At 42.4% G+C, this 16,261-nt stretch overlaps 1 protein-coding gene across 2 annotated transcripts in view; it reads left to right on the forward strand.

Annotated features, from left to right (window-relative positions):
* The window catches only part of SRGAP1 (SLIT-ROBO Rho GTPase activating protein 1), a 274,067-nt gene that overhangs the window by 128,498 nt on the left and 129,308 nt on the right, over positions 1-16,261 (forward strand). For both annotated transcript variants that reach the window (XM_060025148.1, XM_060025149.1), the window contains exons 2-3: positions 6,096-6,291; positions 13,349-13,511. In XM_060025148.1, the coding sequence (XP_059881131.1) occupies positions 6,096-6,291; positions 13,349-13,511 (359 nt within the window). The remainder of the gene's footprint in view (positions 1-6,095; positions 6,292-13,348; positions 13,512-16,261) is intronic.

The raw sequence follows: 16,261 nt of genomic DNA on the forward strand, positions 1-16,261 counted from the left end.
CTACCGTGTGGGATCCTTTCTGACCTAGCCCATGACTAGACCCATTACCCAGCCAGAGTCAGGTTTTAGCACAGAGAAGCACTTGGCAAGATACTCTTCCTGTGCTCTCCTCCTGCCTGTGCTTGTGTTCTTTCAGCCTGGGATGCCCTTCCCCTTTGTGTCTGCCAACACGCTGCTCAGTCCCCCTCAGGATCACCCCCGCAGCCTTTGCCTCGTTTCCCGACACACCTCCTCCCATTGCTCCTTGACATTGGTAAATCAAGGCCCTGAAGGTCACTAGCTCTCACTATCTGTTTGTCTTGGCTGTCTTCTCACTGAGGGATGGGGCTTATGATTTCCAGTCTGTTATTAGAGCCACTTAGAAGGGAGTCCGGCACAAGGAAATAGTCAATAAATATTTTTCTAGTGAAAGCCTGCTGATACTAGTAATAATAACATCTCCATCTGTTTCATAGTGGTTTACAGATTGCGGCAGGCTTTTCACTTACATCATCTCATTTAATTCTCTCACCACAGCCTCGTGAGGTGGAACTCGTATTTTTCGAGATGTTAAGCAACTTGCCCCATGTCATGTGACTTGTAATAGGTGACACCGTAACTCCAACATGGGTCCGTAACGTGCAGAGTGTAAAAGAAGCATAAATCTTGGGTTCAGATTTCTAGTGAAATGAAGAAACGGCCTTTGCTTATTCAGTCTATTCACACACAAAAAGAAATTAATAAAGTTCTTTCACGTTTATGCATTTTTTTTTGCTCCAAATTTCTAGCCTTTTTAGCATATTTCTTTTTTTAAATTAATTAATTTATTTATTGGCCGCGTTGGGTGTTCGTTGCTGCACGCGGGCTCTCTCTAGTTGTGGTGAGCGGGGGCTACTCTTTGTTGCGGTGCGCGGGCTTCTCATTGCGGTGGCTTCTCTTGTTGCGGAGCACGGGCTCTAGGTGCACCGGCTTCAGTAGTTGTGGCTCATGGGCTCTAGAACACAGGTTTACCAGTTGTGGCACATGGGCTTAGTTGTTCTGCAGCATGTGGGATCTTCCCGGACCAGGGCTTGAACCCGTGTCCCCTGCATTGGCAGGCGGATTCTTAACCACGGCGCCACCAGGGAAGTCCCAGCATGTTTCACAGAAGTTTGCACCTAGTGTTTAGCTAATCAGTAGCTGCAAGATTATATGAATATTCACATCAGCAATGATTATGTGAACGATTGATGGAACCAGTTAGTCTAATTGGGTTCTTCTCTTTAAAGATATTCCAGTGGTTCTTACCTGGTATTTGGGAGAATTCCTTATAGCCCAAAGGTAAAGGTACTGATAAATCCACACACTATGTAGACTTTTTTGACATCATAAGGAAAGTCTGACGAAACAAGACTATGAAATAATTGAGATGGTCTGTGATGCTTTAGAAGTGTTGGCTGTGTTTTTATTTTTTGCTGGAAGGTCACAAGTATCACACCCAGTCTATCAGTTTTATGCCCTAGTCCTAACCATTCAGTAACATACGAGAGAAACAGCCCAGCCTGGCCTCAGTCTTTCCGTGAAACATGCATCACACTCTGTGGTCTCACACAGATTTATTTTAAGGGTTAGGACTTCCCTTTATCAGAGCAATAGCAAGAAATGCCTCCGTTTCCTCCTTTCCTAGGCAATTCCATTTTATTTGGTAAGTATTAGTCAATATTTCCGTAGCTTAGAGGAACTATTTCAGTTTTTTAAACAAATTGAGTAGTTTGAAAGCATAGTCTTTTTGTGTGTTATTCTTGTTGGATTATTGATGTTGGTTCATCCTGTGGTGATGCTCTGGTAGAACAGAAATTAAATAAGTCATAAAAAAAACCCAGTAAATTTTAGCTCCTTTAAAATGGCCATTATTAGTATTTAGTAGGTCCTGCCCTAGATTTAAATAATAGCTGCTTGGAGCCTCCTCAGAGATGGCATTTTTCTGCCTGAAAGAATTTGCGCTGTTTTATGCAGTTGTCTGGGAGTCATGGTGACAAGCCCCTCCTGATGTTCTATTAGGTAAATCTTTTCTATACCATTAGAACTTGTAATAATTAATGTACAAAGGATGCTAGCCAGTAATTAAATTTACTATTCTGACTCACGGATAAATTCAGGATGAAATTAAAATATTGAAGCAAGAGCCATTTTTTGAAGACATCATTTTAAAGGGCTTGCCCATATGTTGTCTAATTTGATAAACTACTAAAAAGTACGAGGTATGGAAATAGGAGGACTCATTTTTTTTAATTATTATTTTATTTAGTTATTTATTTGGCTGCTCCGGGTCTTAGTTTCGGCAAGCGGGATCTTTGATCTTCGTTGCGGCACGTGAGATCTAGTTCCCTGACCGGGGAGCGAACCCGGGCCCCCTGTATTGGAAGTGCGGGGTCTTAGCCACTGGACCGCCAGGGAAGTCCCAAGGAGTCATTTTGTTGTTACTACTGTTATCCTTCTCAGAAATGTCTCAACCAACATTTCAATGAATTGTGATATGGCAGTCTGTTGTTTTTTATATAACAGCTTTATTGTGATATGTTATATATCATTCAATATACCCATTTAAAGTGTACAATTAACTGTTTTTTTAGTGTACTCACTGTTTTATAACTGTCACCACAATCACTTTTTGAACACTTGCATCACCCCCCGCCAAAAAGAAAAACCCTGCACCCCTTAGCAGTCCCTTTCCATTTTCCCCAACACCTCCAGCCCTAGTCAACATCGAATCTACTTTCTGTTTCTGCAGATTAGTCTCTTTAGGACATTTCACATTAATGTAATCACACTTCCCATTAGTGACTACTTTTATTCACTACGTTTATATTTTCAATGTAAGCATGAAACAGTACTTCATTCCTCTTTATGGATGAATAATATTCCATTGTATGGCTATATCTCATTTTGTTTTTCTGTTCCATATTGATGGACATTTAGATTATTTCCACTTTTCAGCTGTTAAGAATCATGCTGCCATAACCATTTGTCTATATGTTTTGTGGGAAATGTGTTTTCTCTTGGGTGTATACCTAGGAGTAGATTTGTTAAGTCTATGTCAACCTTTTGAGGAACTGCCACATTGTTTTACAAAGTGGCTGTACCGTTTTACATTCCTACCAGCAGTGTATGAGGGTTCTAGTTTCTCCACCCTTCACCAACACTTGTGTCTTTTTTTATTACAGCCATCCTAGTGGATGTGAAGTGGTATCTCGTTTTGCTTTTGACTTCCTTGTGATCTTTTCCTCATTTGTCCTAAACTTTTCTAAATTAAAAGATAATCAAACAAATTCTCTCCGATTTTTGGAGCATACTTTTTCTCTAGGTTCTGTCCCTCCACTTTTTCCACTATTGAAAATGTTGCCAGCGTCCTATTTTGACTGGAAAATTACAGATAATGTGAAATAACAGTTACTCCCTGCAAAATGAGGATGGGATTGTAACTGTTTAAAATACGGTCCTCTGGGGCTTCCCTGGTGGCGCAGTGGTTGAGAGTCCGCTGCCGATGCAGGGGACGCGGGTTCGTGCCCCGGTCCTGGAAGATCCCACATGCCGCGGAGCGGCTGGGCCCGTGAGCCATGGCCGCTGAGCCTGCGCGTCCGGAGCCTGTGCTCCGCAACGGGAGAGGCCACAACAGTGATGAGGCCCGCGTACCCCCCAAAAAATAAAATAAAATAGAGTCCTTCTTCTCAAAACTCCCTAGTTCTTGATTTTAAATCTAAGAATGAGATCCAAGAAGGAAGCCCGTATAATTTTTGTGTACTTCTACAAAAACAAAAAGAACAATGGAATAGTAACTTTACATATTGTTATAAAACCTAAGAATAAAAAGGAAATAGCCTATTCACCACATACTGGATTTAATAAGAAAAGGCAAGAATAAAGCAAGTAATACTTTGACACACCATGAGCTAAACTTTTAAATAATATACACATGTTTTTATAATAAAAGTTTTTTATAATAAAATTTTTAAAAAGGAGGGGGGGAGAAACAAAACAAAACAGAACTCATTGACAGCCAAAGACGTCTGATTTTTTTTTCACTTAGCACAGCAAGATGTGCTAAAATTACTTCATCAAAAAAGACTTCCTGGATGAGAAATGCCCCCACCCTTGATTTTTTTTTTTTTTCTTTATGAAACAAAACTAGGTCTGTATTTGTGGGGGGGAGTTTGGCAGACATGCTGATTATAATACTGTATTGAAAAATATTTACTTTGATGGACTAAAAACCAGCTGCTGTTCATGGTAGTTAAAAGCCTGTAATAATGTCTTCACTTTGGTGTTCACCACACTTTTATGAGATTAATAATAGGATCCCCCAATCTCCAAGTGGAGAAACCAAGAGAGGACGCTTGAGAAATGCTTTCCTATCTTCTCCCGGGACTCCCCCAAAACCATGCTGCTTGGACATGAGCTTATTGAGATCAGAGACCTTGTTTCATAGTTACTGTATCTTCTTTGCCGGGATATAGGCCTGGCACACTGTAGGTACTTAAAACATGTTGCACGGGTGAAAGGCAGGCAGAAGCGTTCAATTAATTGACGGACGGACCTGGGTTAGAGGTCCTGCGGGTGCCACTTACAAGCTGAAGTCTCTACATGAAGTATGTCATCTCATCAAACCTCAGTTTCCTCTTTGCAAAATGAGGATAATACTAGTATCCACTTCATTAGGGTGTAGAACAGCAAGCATTCGATTGTTATTAGCTCTTAAGTTGAGCAAATTTCCTGACTCCTCATTCAGAACTGGATGGCCCTGCTGTTAATGAGCCTGATTACACATGGTCGAGTATGTGCATACGTACTGTCAGCTCAGTCTCTATTTGAGAAGGAGCATGGGAAGAAATTGAGGAGCTGTTACTCGGACATCAGTTTCTTAAACTCCACTGAATTAGATTCAACCCTCACTTTTAGGGAATCATGCACCCGACACTGGGAAGGATGAAATAAAGAAGGTTTCCAGTATGAATATTCTTGTCTTTGGATGTTAGCCCTGAGTCTCAGAACAAAAACAAGTCAGTAGTTAATAGTTACTGTATCTTATTTTCCAAAACACACATGGATCATTGTTACAGTCATTTGCAGATAGTTTTGCATGACACACTTTTGCTTTTGTGTTTCTGCTAAATCACTAAATGACTAACCTTTCCGTTTGTATTAAAATTGTCAAAGGATTCTTTTCAGATAAATGTGTCGATAAGGCTTAGTTTGAGCAATGGGGAAAAAGTGAAAGCCAGGTGAAGAGCTCTTGATCTTGTGATCAGAATAATAAAGTGGAATCCAAGGATTGCCCCATAATGAATGGATTATTTGGATATAAAAGGAAATTATTTTTAGGTGTGGCATTCCTATAAACCCTGAAGCTATGTGTTTTACAAACTAGAAATTTATGCACTAAATAAAAATTACCAGATGTCAGTGTTTGTATGTGCCAACTGGCAAAGAAATTGAGAAGGTTCAGAAGTCTGGAAGAAATGATGCTCACTTCTTTGCCATTCAAACTCAAAACGGATAGTTGAGGTAAAATGCTGTTTAGAAAACTACAGGGTCCTCAGCTACCCAAAGATGTCACGCGTTACAAATTGTTATCTGAAAGGCTTTCATTTTTTTTCCCCTCATGACTCCACGCATGTTTGTGGCATTGCAAATGTAATCCATGTTTCTATTCTAATTTTTTTTTGTGTGTGTGGTACGCGGGCCTCTCACTGTTGTGGCCTCTCCCGTTGCGTAGCACAGGCTCCGGACGCATAGGCTCAGCAGCCATGGCTCACGGGCCCAGCCGCTCTGCGGCATGTGGGATCCTCCCGGACCGGGGCACGATCGCGTGTCCCCTGCATCTGCAGGCGGACTCTCAACCACTGCGCCACCAGGGAAGCCCTCTATTCTAATTTATTACATTCTTTCCGGAGGCTTATCTCATTCTTTTACAGGGTCAGCAGATATCTTATTTAAAGACCCAACCTGAGCACAGCAGCCTCGTAAAGGTCCAATACAGAGCTAAATGTATAATAGGATTCATTATTTTTATCTTGCACATACCACCACACCTCAGTGATTTTCATGAAATCATCAAATGGATTCTCTTCTCTCCTTAGAAATTCGAGCTCAACTGGTAGAACAACAGAAATGCCTGGAGCAGCAAACAGAGATGCGAGTTCAGCTTCTGCAGGACCTGCAAGATTTCTTCCGGAAAAAAGCCGAAATTGAGACGGAATATTCTCGGAACCTAGAAAAGTTAGCAGAAAGGTTCATGGCAAAAACAAGAAGCACTAAGGATCATCAACAGTACAAGTAAGAGGGACTTGACTCAAATTCACCTTTCCAAGGGGATATCCTATCTTTTTACCACCCTTATTGGTTTTAGAATTTTCCATTTTTGTCTGAAAAGTTGTTGATTGATATATCCCCATAGATAAAAGCAACCCTCTGCATTTATAATTTATGAGCATAAATGTATTACATTTTAAACTAATAGTATTCTCTTGACGTGTTTCTCTTTCCAATAAATACTCTAAGAGTTGTTGTTTAACGCCGATAGATATTGGGATGGGCAAATTTTAAATAGCTGATTCTTCAAGCAAATACCTCAAGATTTCTGTATAGTGATCTTACATGAAAATAAGCAGTGAGGGTTGCTTAAATTTATATCCCACCCCCCAGTCATGCTCGTGGTCATTGCAGTTGAGACTGACTGAAAACAAGGGCTTTTGGTAAAATGCGTACAATCTAGCTTAATTAAACCTTACATTAATTGCACAGTTGACCCTTGAAGAACCCAGGAGTTAGGGGCACCAATCCCCTGCACAGTCGAAAGTCCACATACTGCTATCTCTGCCTCAGAAATAAAGGAATTGATAAATGAGTCACCTAAAGGCAGGAAGCTGAAACAGTTATGGACAGATCAGGACTCAAACCCAAGTTCTACATATTGTGATCTCTAACTGAACAGAAACTTTCCCCCGCATCTAGTTAATTTAAGGATGTAATGAAAATAGAGGTACTATGTTTTTTTATATAAATTTATTTTTTATTTTTGGCTGCGCTGGGTCTTCGTTGCTGTGCGCGGGCTTTCTCTAGTTGTGGCAAGCGGGGGCTACTCTTTGTTGCGGTGCATGGGCTTCTCATTGCGGTGGCTTCTCTTGTTGCGGAGCACGGGCCCTAGGCGCACGAGCTTCAGTAGTTGTGGCTCGCGGGCTGTAGCGCGCAAGCTCAGTAGTTGCGGCGCACGGGCTTAGTTGCTCCGCGGCATGTGGGATCTTCCCGGACCGGAACTCGAACCCGTGTCCCCTTCATTGGCAGGCAGACTTCTAAGCACTGTGCCACCAGGGAAGTCCCACAGGGGCTATATTTATTGAAAAACATCTGTAAGTAGACCTGCACAGTTCAAACCTACGTTCACTGTCAACTGTACTTCATTTGTTTAAAAAAAAAATACATGCAGGTTTTTCTGATGAGATTTACTTTAGAATTTAAATCTGAGACACAAGTAGGCAGACAACTCCAATAGAGTATACAAGGGCTCTGACGGGGTAGATGCCAGGGACAGACCTGACAGAAATCCATTCTGCAGTGGAGGTGGGGGCAGCAGGGTCCAGGAAAGGTCCTGGAAGAAGTGATACGTAAGTGAAGACCCGAAGGACTAGTTGGCCAGTAAAGGGACCAGAGCAAGAGGTTCAGGCAAGGGGAACATCACTCATAAGAGACCAGAAGGGAAGGGGTGTAAGGTAGCTTTGCAGAGCAGAAAGTAGGCCGGTGGGAGTGAGTAGCAAGGTGGTGAGCTGTGTGGCGCCCATTGTACCTTGTGCCACATGATGGAGGCCTGTGAATCATACCAGGAAGTTTGGACTTTATCCTAAGGGCCTGAGAAGCCTTCGCAGAGTTTTAAGTAGAAAGAAGACCAGCTCACACCTGCATTTTGAGATGATGATAAAGACCATAGATAGGATTGGGGGCTGGAGGAGGACACAGTCAAGGGAGGGAGACCAGGTGGAAGACCCTCACCATAATGGCATGAACTGTCAACACTGCAGGGAGAAAGAAATAGACTTGTTTAGGAGATACTAAAAAGACCTCCCAGTCTTTCATTTCTGGAAATACAATGAACTGGATAATATGAAAAATACTTGTGCTGTAAAACTCCTGGAAATGCTGACTAAAATATAATAGACATCACTTTAAATGTATAACTGAACTCAAGAAAGTAAGGGAAATTTCCAGGGGCCAAAAAAGGAAAAGGGAATTGAAAACTCGAGTGGTGATTATATCACCCTTTAGTCCCACGTGGGGACAGAAGATGAGGCTAATGCAAGGTAGGGAGCTGGAAGGGAGGACTTCCCCATTGCCAATCCTATTGCACTGCATCACAGCCTAAAGTCAGGAGCAACAGAACTACTATCTCAGTGAACTGGTAGAACAGAAAGCCACTCGCCCACCCACACAGGGGACAACAAGGAGGCCCGTCTGCTCAGCCTGGGCTCCAAATGGAAGGGGGTTGCAGAGAAGCGCATCTTAGCTTTCACCATTGGCTTTACAGTTTCATTTTACACCCTTCTGTGGCCTTGGATCCTACATAAAAAGTAGGGTAGGGACTTCCCTGGTGGTGCAGTGGTTAAGAATCCGCCTGCCAATGCAGGGGACACGGGTTCGAGCCCTGGTTCGGGAAGATCCCACATGCCGCAGAGCAGCTAAGGCTCTGCGCCACAACTACTGAGCCTGCGCTCCTAGAGCCCATGCTCCGCAACAAGAGAAGCCACCGCAATGAGAAGCCCGTGCACCGCAACGAAGAGTGGCCCCTGCTCGCTGCAACTAGAGAAAGGCCGAGCACAGCAATGAAGACCCGATGCAGCCAAAAATAAAATTTAAAAAAAAAGAAAGAGGAGGTTTTTTGAGAAACCTCCATACTGTTTTCCACAGTGGCTACACCAATTTACATTCCCACCAACAGTATAGGAGGGTTCCCTTTCCTCCACACCCTCGCCAACATTTGTTATTTGTGTTCTTTTTGATGATGGCCATTCTGACACTACAGTGAGGTGGTATCTCATCGTAGTTTTTTTTTTTTAATTTATTTGTTGATTTATTTATTTTTGGCTGTGTTGGGTCTTCATTTCTGTGCAAGGGCTTTCTCTAGTTGTGGCGAGCGGGGGCTGCTCTTCATCGCGGCGCACGGGCCTCTCACTGTTGCGGCCTCTCTTGTTGCGGAGCACAGGCTTCAGACACGCAGGCTCAGTAGTTGTGGCTCACGGGCCCAGTTTCTCCGCGGCATGTGGGATCCTCCCAGACCAGGGCTTGAACCCGTGTCCCCTGCATTGGCAGGCAGATTCTCAACCACTGCGCCACCAGGGAAGCCCCCTCATCGTAATTTTGATTTGCATTTCCTTGATGATTAGCAATGTTGAGCATCTTTTCATGTGCCTGTTGGCCATCTGCATTTCCTTTTTCGCAATTCCACTCCTGGGTATATATCAAAAAAAAACAAAAACACTAATTCAAAAAGATACATGCACCCCAATATTCATAGCAGCATTATTTACAATTACCAAGGTATGGAAACAACCTGCGTGTCCCTGAACAGATGAATGGATAAGAAGCTGTGTTGAATATGCATAATGGAATACTGCTCAGCCATAAAAAAGAATGAAATGTTGCCATTTGCAGCAACATGGATGGACTTGGAGGGTATTATGCTAAGTGAAATCAGTTAGACAAAGACAAATACTGTATGATGTCACTTATATGTGGAATCTAAAAAATACAACAAACTGGGCTTCCCTGGTGGCGCAGTGGTTGAGAGTCCGCCTGCCGATGCAGGGGACATGGGTTCGTGCCCCAGTCTGGGAAGATCCCACGTGACGTGGAGCGGCTGGGCCCGTGAGCCATGGCCTCTGAGCCTGCGCATCCGGAGCCTGTGCTCCGCACTGGGAGAGGCCACAACAGTGAGAGGCCCACGTACCGCAAAAAAAATAATAAAATAAATACAACAAACTAGTGAATATAAATAAGGAAGAAGCAGACTCACAGATATAGAGAAAAAACTAGTGGTTACCAGTGCAGAGAGGGAAGTGGGGAGGGGCAACCAGGGGTAAGGGATTAAGAGGTACAAACTATTATGTATAAAATAAGCTACAAGGATATATTGTACAACAGGGGGAATACAGCCAATATTTTATAATAACTATAAATGGAGTACAACCTTTAAAAATTGTGAATCACTATATTGTACACCTGTAACTTACATGATATTGTACATCAACTCTACGTCAATAAAAAATTTTTTTCTAACCCTTAAAGAAAAGGTAGGAACTTTTGAAGAAAAAAAGGAAGTAGGGGTCCTTTTGCAGAAGCAAATGCAGAACTATTCTGGGTAGGGAATAGTTTTTTAATTTTTATTTTTGGGTGACTTTAACCTCTAGTGTTGGTCAGCATAGAAATAAATTTTGGCGATGGTTCCCAGGGTGAGCAAATATCAAATGTGCTTGACAGAGACTGGAGCCAGTACTAGATCCTCATTTATAGAAACTGTCCCTTTTTAAAAGTGATTGCAAATAAGAAGGCAGCCCATTTGTACATTCAGTAAATATTTTTGAATGTCTCCTTCTGTGTTCTATACTCGGTAATCTCTTGGGAACTGAAAACATGGATGGACCCATGCACCTTAGTCTGATCCCTGAGTGGGTCAGCTGCCACCTTTTGTTCCTCCTGGTTTTTTCACTAGTTTTCTTCAAAAGGTAGGCAGCTCGGAATTTTCCTTGAGTAAGTTTATTATTGACTACAGAAATGAAGATAAGGTAATAAGTTTACAGAAAGGACAAACCAGGGTTAGGGGGGAATAAATCAAAGACAGCCCTTTAGGAAAGAGTCACACAGACCTGGTTTGAATACTGGCTCTACTGTGTGACTTTCGTCAAATTGCTTAACCTTTCTGAGCCTTGGTTTCCTAACTTGTAAAATGAGATTTTGTGACCAGTAAATGAGAAACGTAACAAATTGTTGATGTGATTAATAGCTGACATGGGGTATGCACTCAGTATTCCTTCTCTTCACGAAACAAATGTTAAATCTTTAGCACCTTTACTTTACCAATCATTTAAGCCCTTACTCAGTTTTGGGATGCTTGTTGTGTAGGATAATCCTTGGCCTAAAGTTGCCACAGCATGGTAGAAAGACCAAGGCTTGGATCAGCCTCCCTGGACTCAGAGACTTTCTCTGACACCAGCTTTGGTCTTGAGCAAATCATCGTGCCTTGCTAAAGCTTAAGTTCTCTTATTGATAGAGGGGATACAAAGCATCTCTGCCTTAAGTCGTAGTGGTAAGGATTAGGTAGAGTTAATGTGTGTAAAGTCTTTAGACCAGCCGCTAGATGAAAATCGCTAACTTTACACGGCACTTACTATGAATCTAAGGCGTTCTAGTAAGCCCTAAAAATATATATATTAACTCAAATAATCCTCATAATCTTATGAGGTCGGTACTGTTGCTTTACCCATTTTACAAATGAAGTAACGGAGGCACAGAGAGATTTAAATAATTTGGCCAAGATCTCCTAGGTAATTGTTCCGGGCTTTGAAGCGAGGCAGTATAGATCCATATTCCATGCTCTCGCCTTGTGTGCTCGGTAGGTGCTCAGTAAATGATAGCTTAGCTGCCTCTGTTGTTTTTGTTGTTGTCGACACTGTTATCACTTACTATTAGGGCAATAAAAAGTGTTTGTTCAATGAATGAAATAACATTTGTTTAATGCTGACCACAGGCAGGGCCCTGCGGACACAAAAAAGTATGAAATGTTCTCAAAGAACTTATGGGTTACTTCATCATAAAGGATATACAGAAAAGTTAATATAAGATAACGCTTACCTCTTGGGCTGGGCGGCTAGAGAATGTCAGTGGAAAGGCTTCAGTATTCTTCCATAGAACCATTGCCCCTTGCCCAATGGCTTTGAGAGAAAAGGAGGGTTCTTTAGTTTGGGGGTGTAATTCTTAATGTGCCAGCTGGGAGAGTGGGAGACTTCTTTTCTGGGGATAAGTGCTGGGACCCTAGATCAGGGGTTTCTTCTCTTACACCCATCCATACTTCTGTGGTCTACTTCCTCTTTCTTTTAGAGAGGGTTTTGACTGATGCAGGGTTAAATCCTGAATCCGAGGGACGTAAGGGTTGAAAGTCCTTCTTTAATCATTTTTCTAATTTAATTAGTATTCAGAATCATAAATCATCATGAATATTAGGAGGATAACATGTCTGATAAAATAGCACTAGTGGGGGCTTCCCTGGTGGCTCAGTGGTTGGGAGTCCGCCTGCCGATGCAGGGGACACGGGTTCGTGCCCCGGTCCGGGAAGATCCCACATGCCGCGGAGCGGCTGGGTCCGTGAGCCATAGCCGCTGAGCCAGCGCGTCTGGAGCCTGTGCTCCGCAGCGGGAGAGGCCACAACAGTGAGAGGCCCCCGTAACGCAAACAAACAAACAAACAAAAAATAACACTAGTGTCCCTGAGTTAGGATAAACATTCTGTGCCATTTTACCATTTTAGAGTTAGATTTTTAAAGTAAAAAAACAAACATTGTACTTTTTTTTTTTTTAAAGCAGTAATATCCCTGTCGGTCACTGCTTTTGTTTGGAGTTTTTCTTTAAAACTTTTTACAAGTTGCCCTTTGTGGTTTATATTCACTTTTCACTTTATTATGTAGAATAAAACAAGGAGTGGTTACAAATCTGAAATAACTTAATGGGTTTAAAAAGGAGATGTGACATGTCATAAGCCAGTAAACTTCTTGGTTCTATTCACAAGCCCTGAGACAATGCTGGAAAGTTCTGCTTCCCAGGAACACTTTTTGGGAGGCTGGAGGTTAAGTATCAGGGGATTAGCAAATCATCGTCACATTTACGTTCCATGGAAAGTATACCTAGCCAAATTTCTTTTCCAACAGCAGACTGGACATTCAGAGCACGCTTTGCGTTCAGTGGCAAACCACAGTCTGTCTGTGAGACAGTAGTCAGTAGATTTTTATGTAAACATAAACTGCTTTCTTCAATGGGGTGTTTAAAGCTAAAAGCCTGCCTTAGTACTGTATATGTTAGGGTCCCATGCCCTTGTCAGGAGTGTGGGTCTTGACTGGTGTTCTCGGTTCAAGTTTTTTCTTCCAAGCCTAGGGGAGTTGCTGGCTGGGTGCCTTCCCAGCCTGGAAGGCTGTTCTGCTGGCTCTCGAGTGTCTTGCTATGAGCAATGCTCAGAGAAGAAAGAACAGGGACGATGCCCGTCTGTTGTGGCTTCTAGTTTGCCTTGGTGACTTTCCCTTAGCTGATTGGGGCAGCTTTGAACTTGATGGTAATTCTCTCTCTTCTTCACTCCTTAGGAAAGACCAGAACTTGTTGTCTCCAGTGAACTGCTGGTATTTGCTCCTGAACCAAGTGAGACGAGAAAGCAAAGACCACGCAACCTTGAGTGACATCTATCTGAACAATGTGATTATGCGTTTCATGCAGATAAGTGAGGATTCCACCAGGATGTTTAAAAAGGTATCCTCCATCAATCCTGCCAGAGTGTGCTTCCCTATAACCACTGAGCCCATAACCAACACTGAGAAGGGTCTGCTGCCTTAATGACTTAATTGTATTCAATAAATATTAGGCTCAAAAAATAAATAAATGAACAGGTATTTTAAAGACACAGAACAAAAAGTTAAATCGCTGCTCTCTTGGGAAAATGTTATCACAGTTTTTTTCTTATTCCCACCAGACTAGCAGCAGAAGCTGTGAGAGAGTGACAGGAAAAAAATTCCCCAGGGCATGGAAAATTCAGTCCCTTACATGCCAGAGAGCTTCCTCCTTCCCAAATCCACTTTAAAAAAAAAAAAAAAAAGGAACTGGGCTTTTAAGGCTTCATATCATTGTTACCAGTCTCAGCCAGCTCTCAGCAATTTTTTTTGTTGTTTGGACATCTTTGTTGAGAACAATAACAAAATTGGACCATTTCCTGTGTAGGGAATGCAGCTACTTGCTCAATAAGACTGGCTTTTGGTTTTTATGTTTATAGGACAAGGGTTCTCCACCACCTCCTCAGCTTCATACTCAGGGTGTTTGGTGCCTATACCAATATCTGTACATCTATTCAGTAAGTAATTATTAGTTTCAGAAAGTGGGGGGGGAAACCACCTTGTAGATTAAAGACATTTATGTTTCAAAGGGACCCCTTAAAACAAAGTTGTGTCATGCAGGCCATCTGGGAAACTTCTTAGTCATGTTTGATGTGTCCACATTAGATTTGATTTCTGACCTAGAAATGGAGTTTAGCAAACTCGAAGTTTTCTTTTGCTCTCTTAAATAGGGAAAAAAAAAAGTTTCAAACAAAGGAGAAATTTTTAAAATTTGGAAATAAGAACATATTAAGAAGAGACCACGTAGAGAAATATCCTATGTATCTTAAAACATAGAGATTTTTAAAAAATAGTTTAGACTGAGCCAGGAAAGTAAGTAATTTTCTCGTACGTCGGCCCTTTCTGCCAAGACCTCATTTGGTTCAATGGGCTTTTTGTGTCTTGTCCTCTATGAGTGAGAGATGGTGTCAGGTCTTGGAAAGGTTACTTCGATGAAGAAAAACTAGTCCCCGTGCTCAAGGAGGTCACAGTTAATCCAAATTTGTATGACGCTATATGATGCTTCCCAGTCATGGGGATGCTGGCAACCTTTCAGCCAGGGCCTCTGGGACCAGCACCTCAATTGACTTCGTTTATTTATCCATCCAGCAAAACATCTTTAAAATGCCAGGCCGGGAAGCAGAGTTAAAAGACACGTTCCCTGCCTACAAAGAATCCATTACAATAATTAACAGTCACCACAATAAGGGAACACACAACCTGTGGTAGAAACTTGAAGGCTGGAAATCTTAACCCTACTGAGGGGCCAGGATATTCTTCATAGAGGAGGGGACACCTGAAGTGAGACCTGTAGGAGATGGAGGTGGTCATCAAGCAGATGAGAACAATGAACTATTCCAGGTAGAAAGCAGAAGCGTGACACATTCAGGGAAAGGAAAGATTTTGGTGTGACTGGACCAGGGGTTGTATGGGAGTGAGTGATGGGGTGTGAGGCTAGAAAGGACTGTCATATCAAAAGGGACTTTGCATGTCTTGCGAAGCTGTAAGGATTTGTGTTTTGTATGTCAAAGTCAAGGGCTTCATAAAGTTGATGGAAACTTAGGGCTGAGAATCAAGTGGATTTGGACTTGAATCCCAACTCTTCTGCTTCTGTGATCTTGGGAGATGATTCAAGAGAGTGCTCTGTTCTGTCTAAGGGAGTGGGGAAGGCTGGACTGGCAGAAGGGGAAGGTGAGCCTATGGAGATCTGGGGCTGGGTTGGCCCTTTGGAGTTTGTCGCCAAGGAGGCCTCGCCTTTGTTTTGCACACATTGGATTTGAGCTGCCCTTGGGGAGGGGCTAAGTAATCTTGGGGTGATGCAGCTCCCCTTGGTGGAGGGTAGTTCCCAAGGGTGATTCCGAGAGAGAGGTCAGCTGTAAGTTTCAACAGCCAGCAGCCAATATTCCCAGTAGTTGGGGAAATATGTTCTTGAAAGAGGGCCTGAGGAATGTACAGTAAGTACACACACACCATGCCTGCTTGTTTGCTACCTAGAAGTTCTCTTCTTATCCAGATTTTCTGGGACTCAAAGAATTGTAATCCTTGGAAGCTGCCTATTTATAGCAGACTCCTGGTTACTTCAGCATTTAGTGGGGAGAACAGTCTTCTCACCGCTAACTATTGCTGATCAGCTGGAAAGTTAATAGTCATTACAGTGACAGGTATAAAATTCCACTTCCTCAAGCAGACCCAGCAGATGTCATGCCTCACCTTTCCATGTTTTTAAAATTAAGAATAAGAGAGGGTAAGACTGGAGCTTGAGGAGCCAGATCAGCCCACGAGGACACATTTGTCATCTGCAAAGATAGGAAGCCAGGACCCGTATCTGTCAAGTCCAGAGAACTTCATATCCCTTTAGATTAAAAAGCAAGACTAGGCTTTTCTGCTTTTTTTTTTTAAATATATATATCATCAAGCCATCTCCTTCTCCAGCTCTTCTTCCACTGTTATGGTTCCAGAAGCATATTTTTTATCAAAACAGAAGGAAATGATCAGAACCAGTCTGAATTGACCTTTAGAACTTCTGTGGAGTCCTTAGTGAGCATAATGCTTGTTCTTCTTGGGAGGGGATTTTGCAACTTACTCGTTTTTCAAAAATAACCCCATGTCTGTATGGAGATCCAGTTAGATGCT

The sequence above is a fragment of the Delphinus delphis genome, chromosome 11 (assembly GCF_949987515.2).
Source record: "Delphinus delphis chromosome 11, mDelDel1.2, whole genome shotgun sequence".
NCBI classification, from domain to species: domain Eukaryota; kingdom Metazoa; phylum Chordata; class Mammalia; order Artiodactyla; family Delphinidae; genus Delphinus; species Delphinus delphis.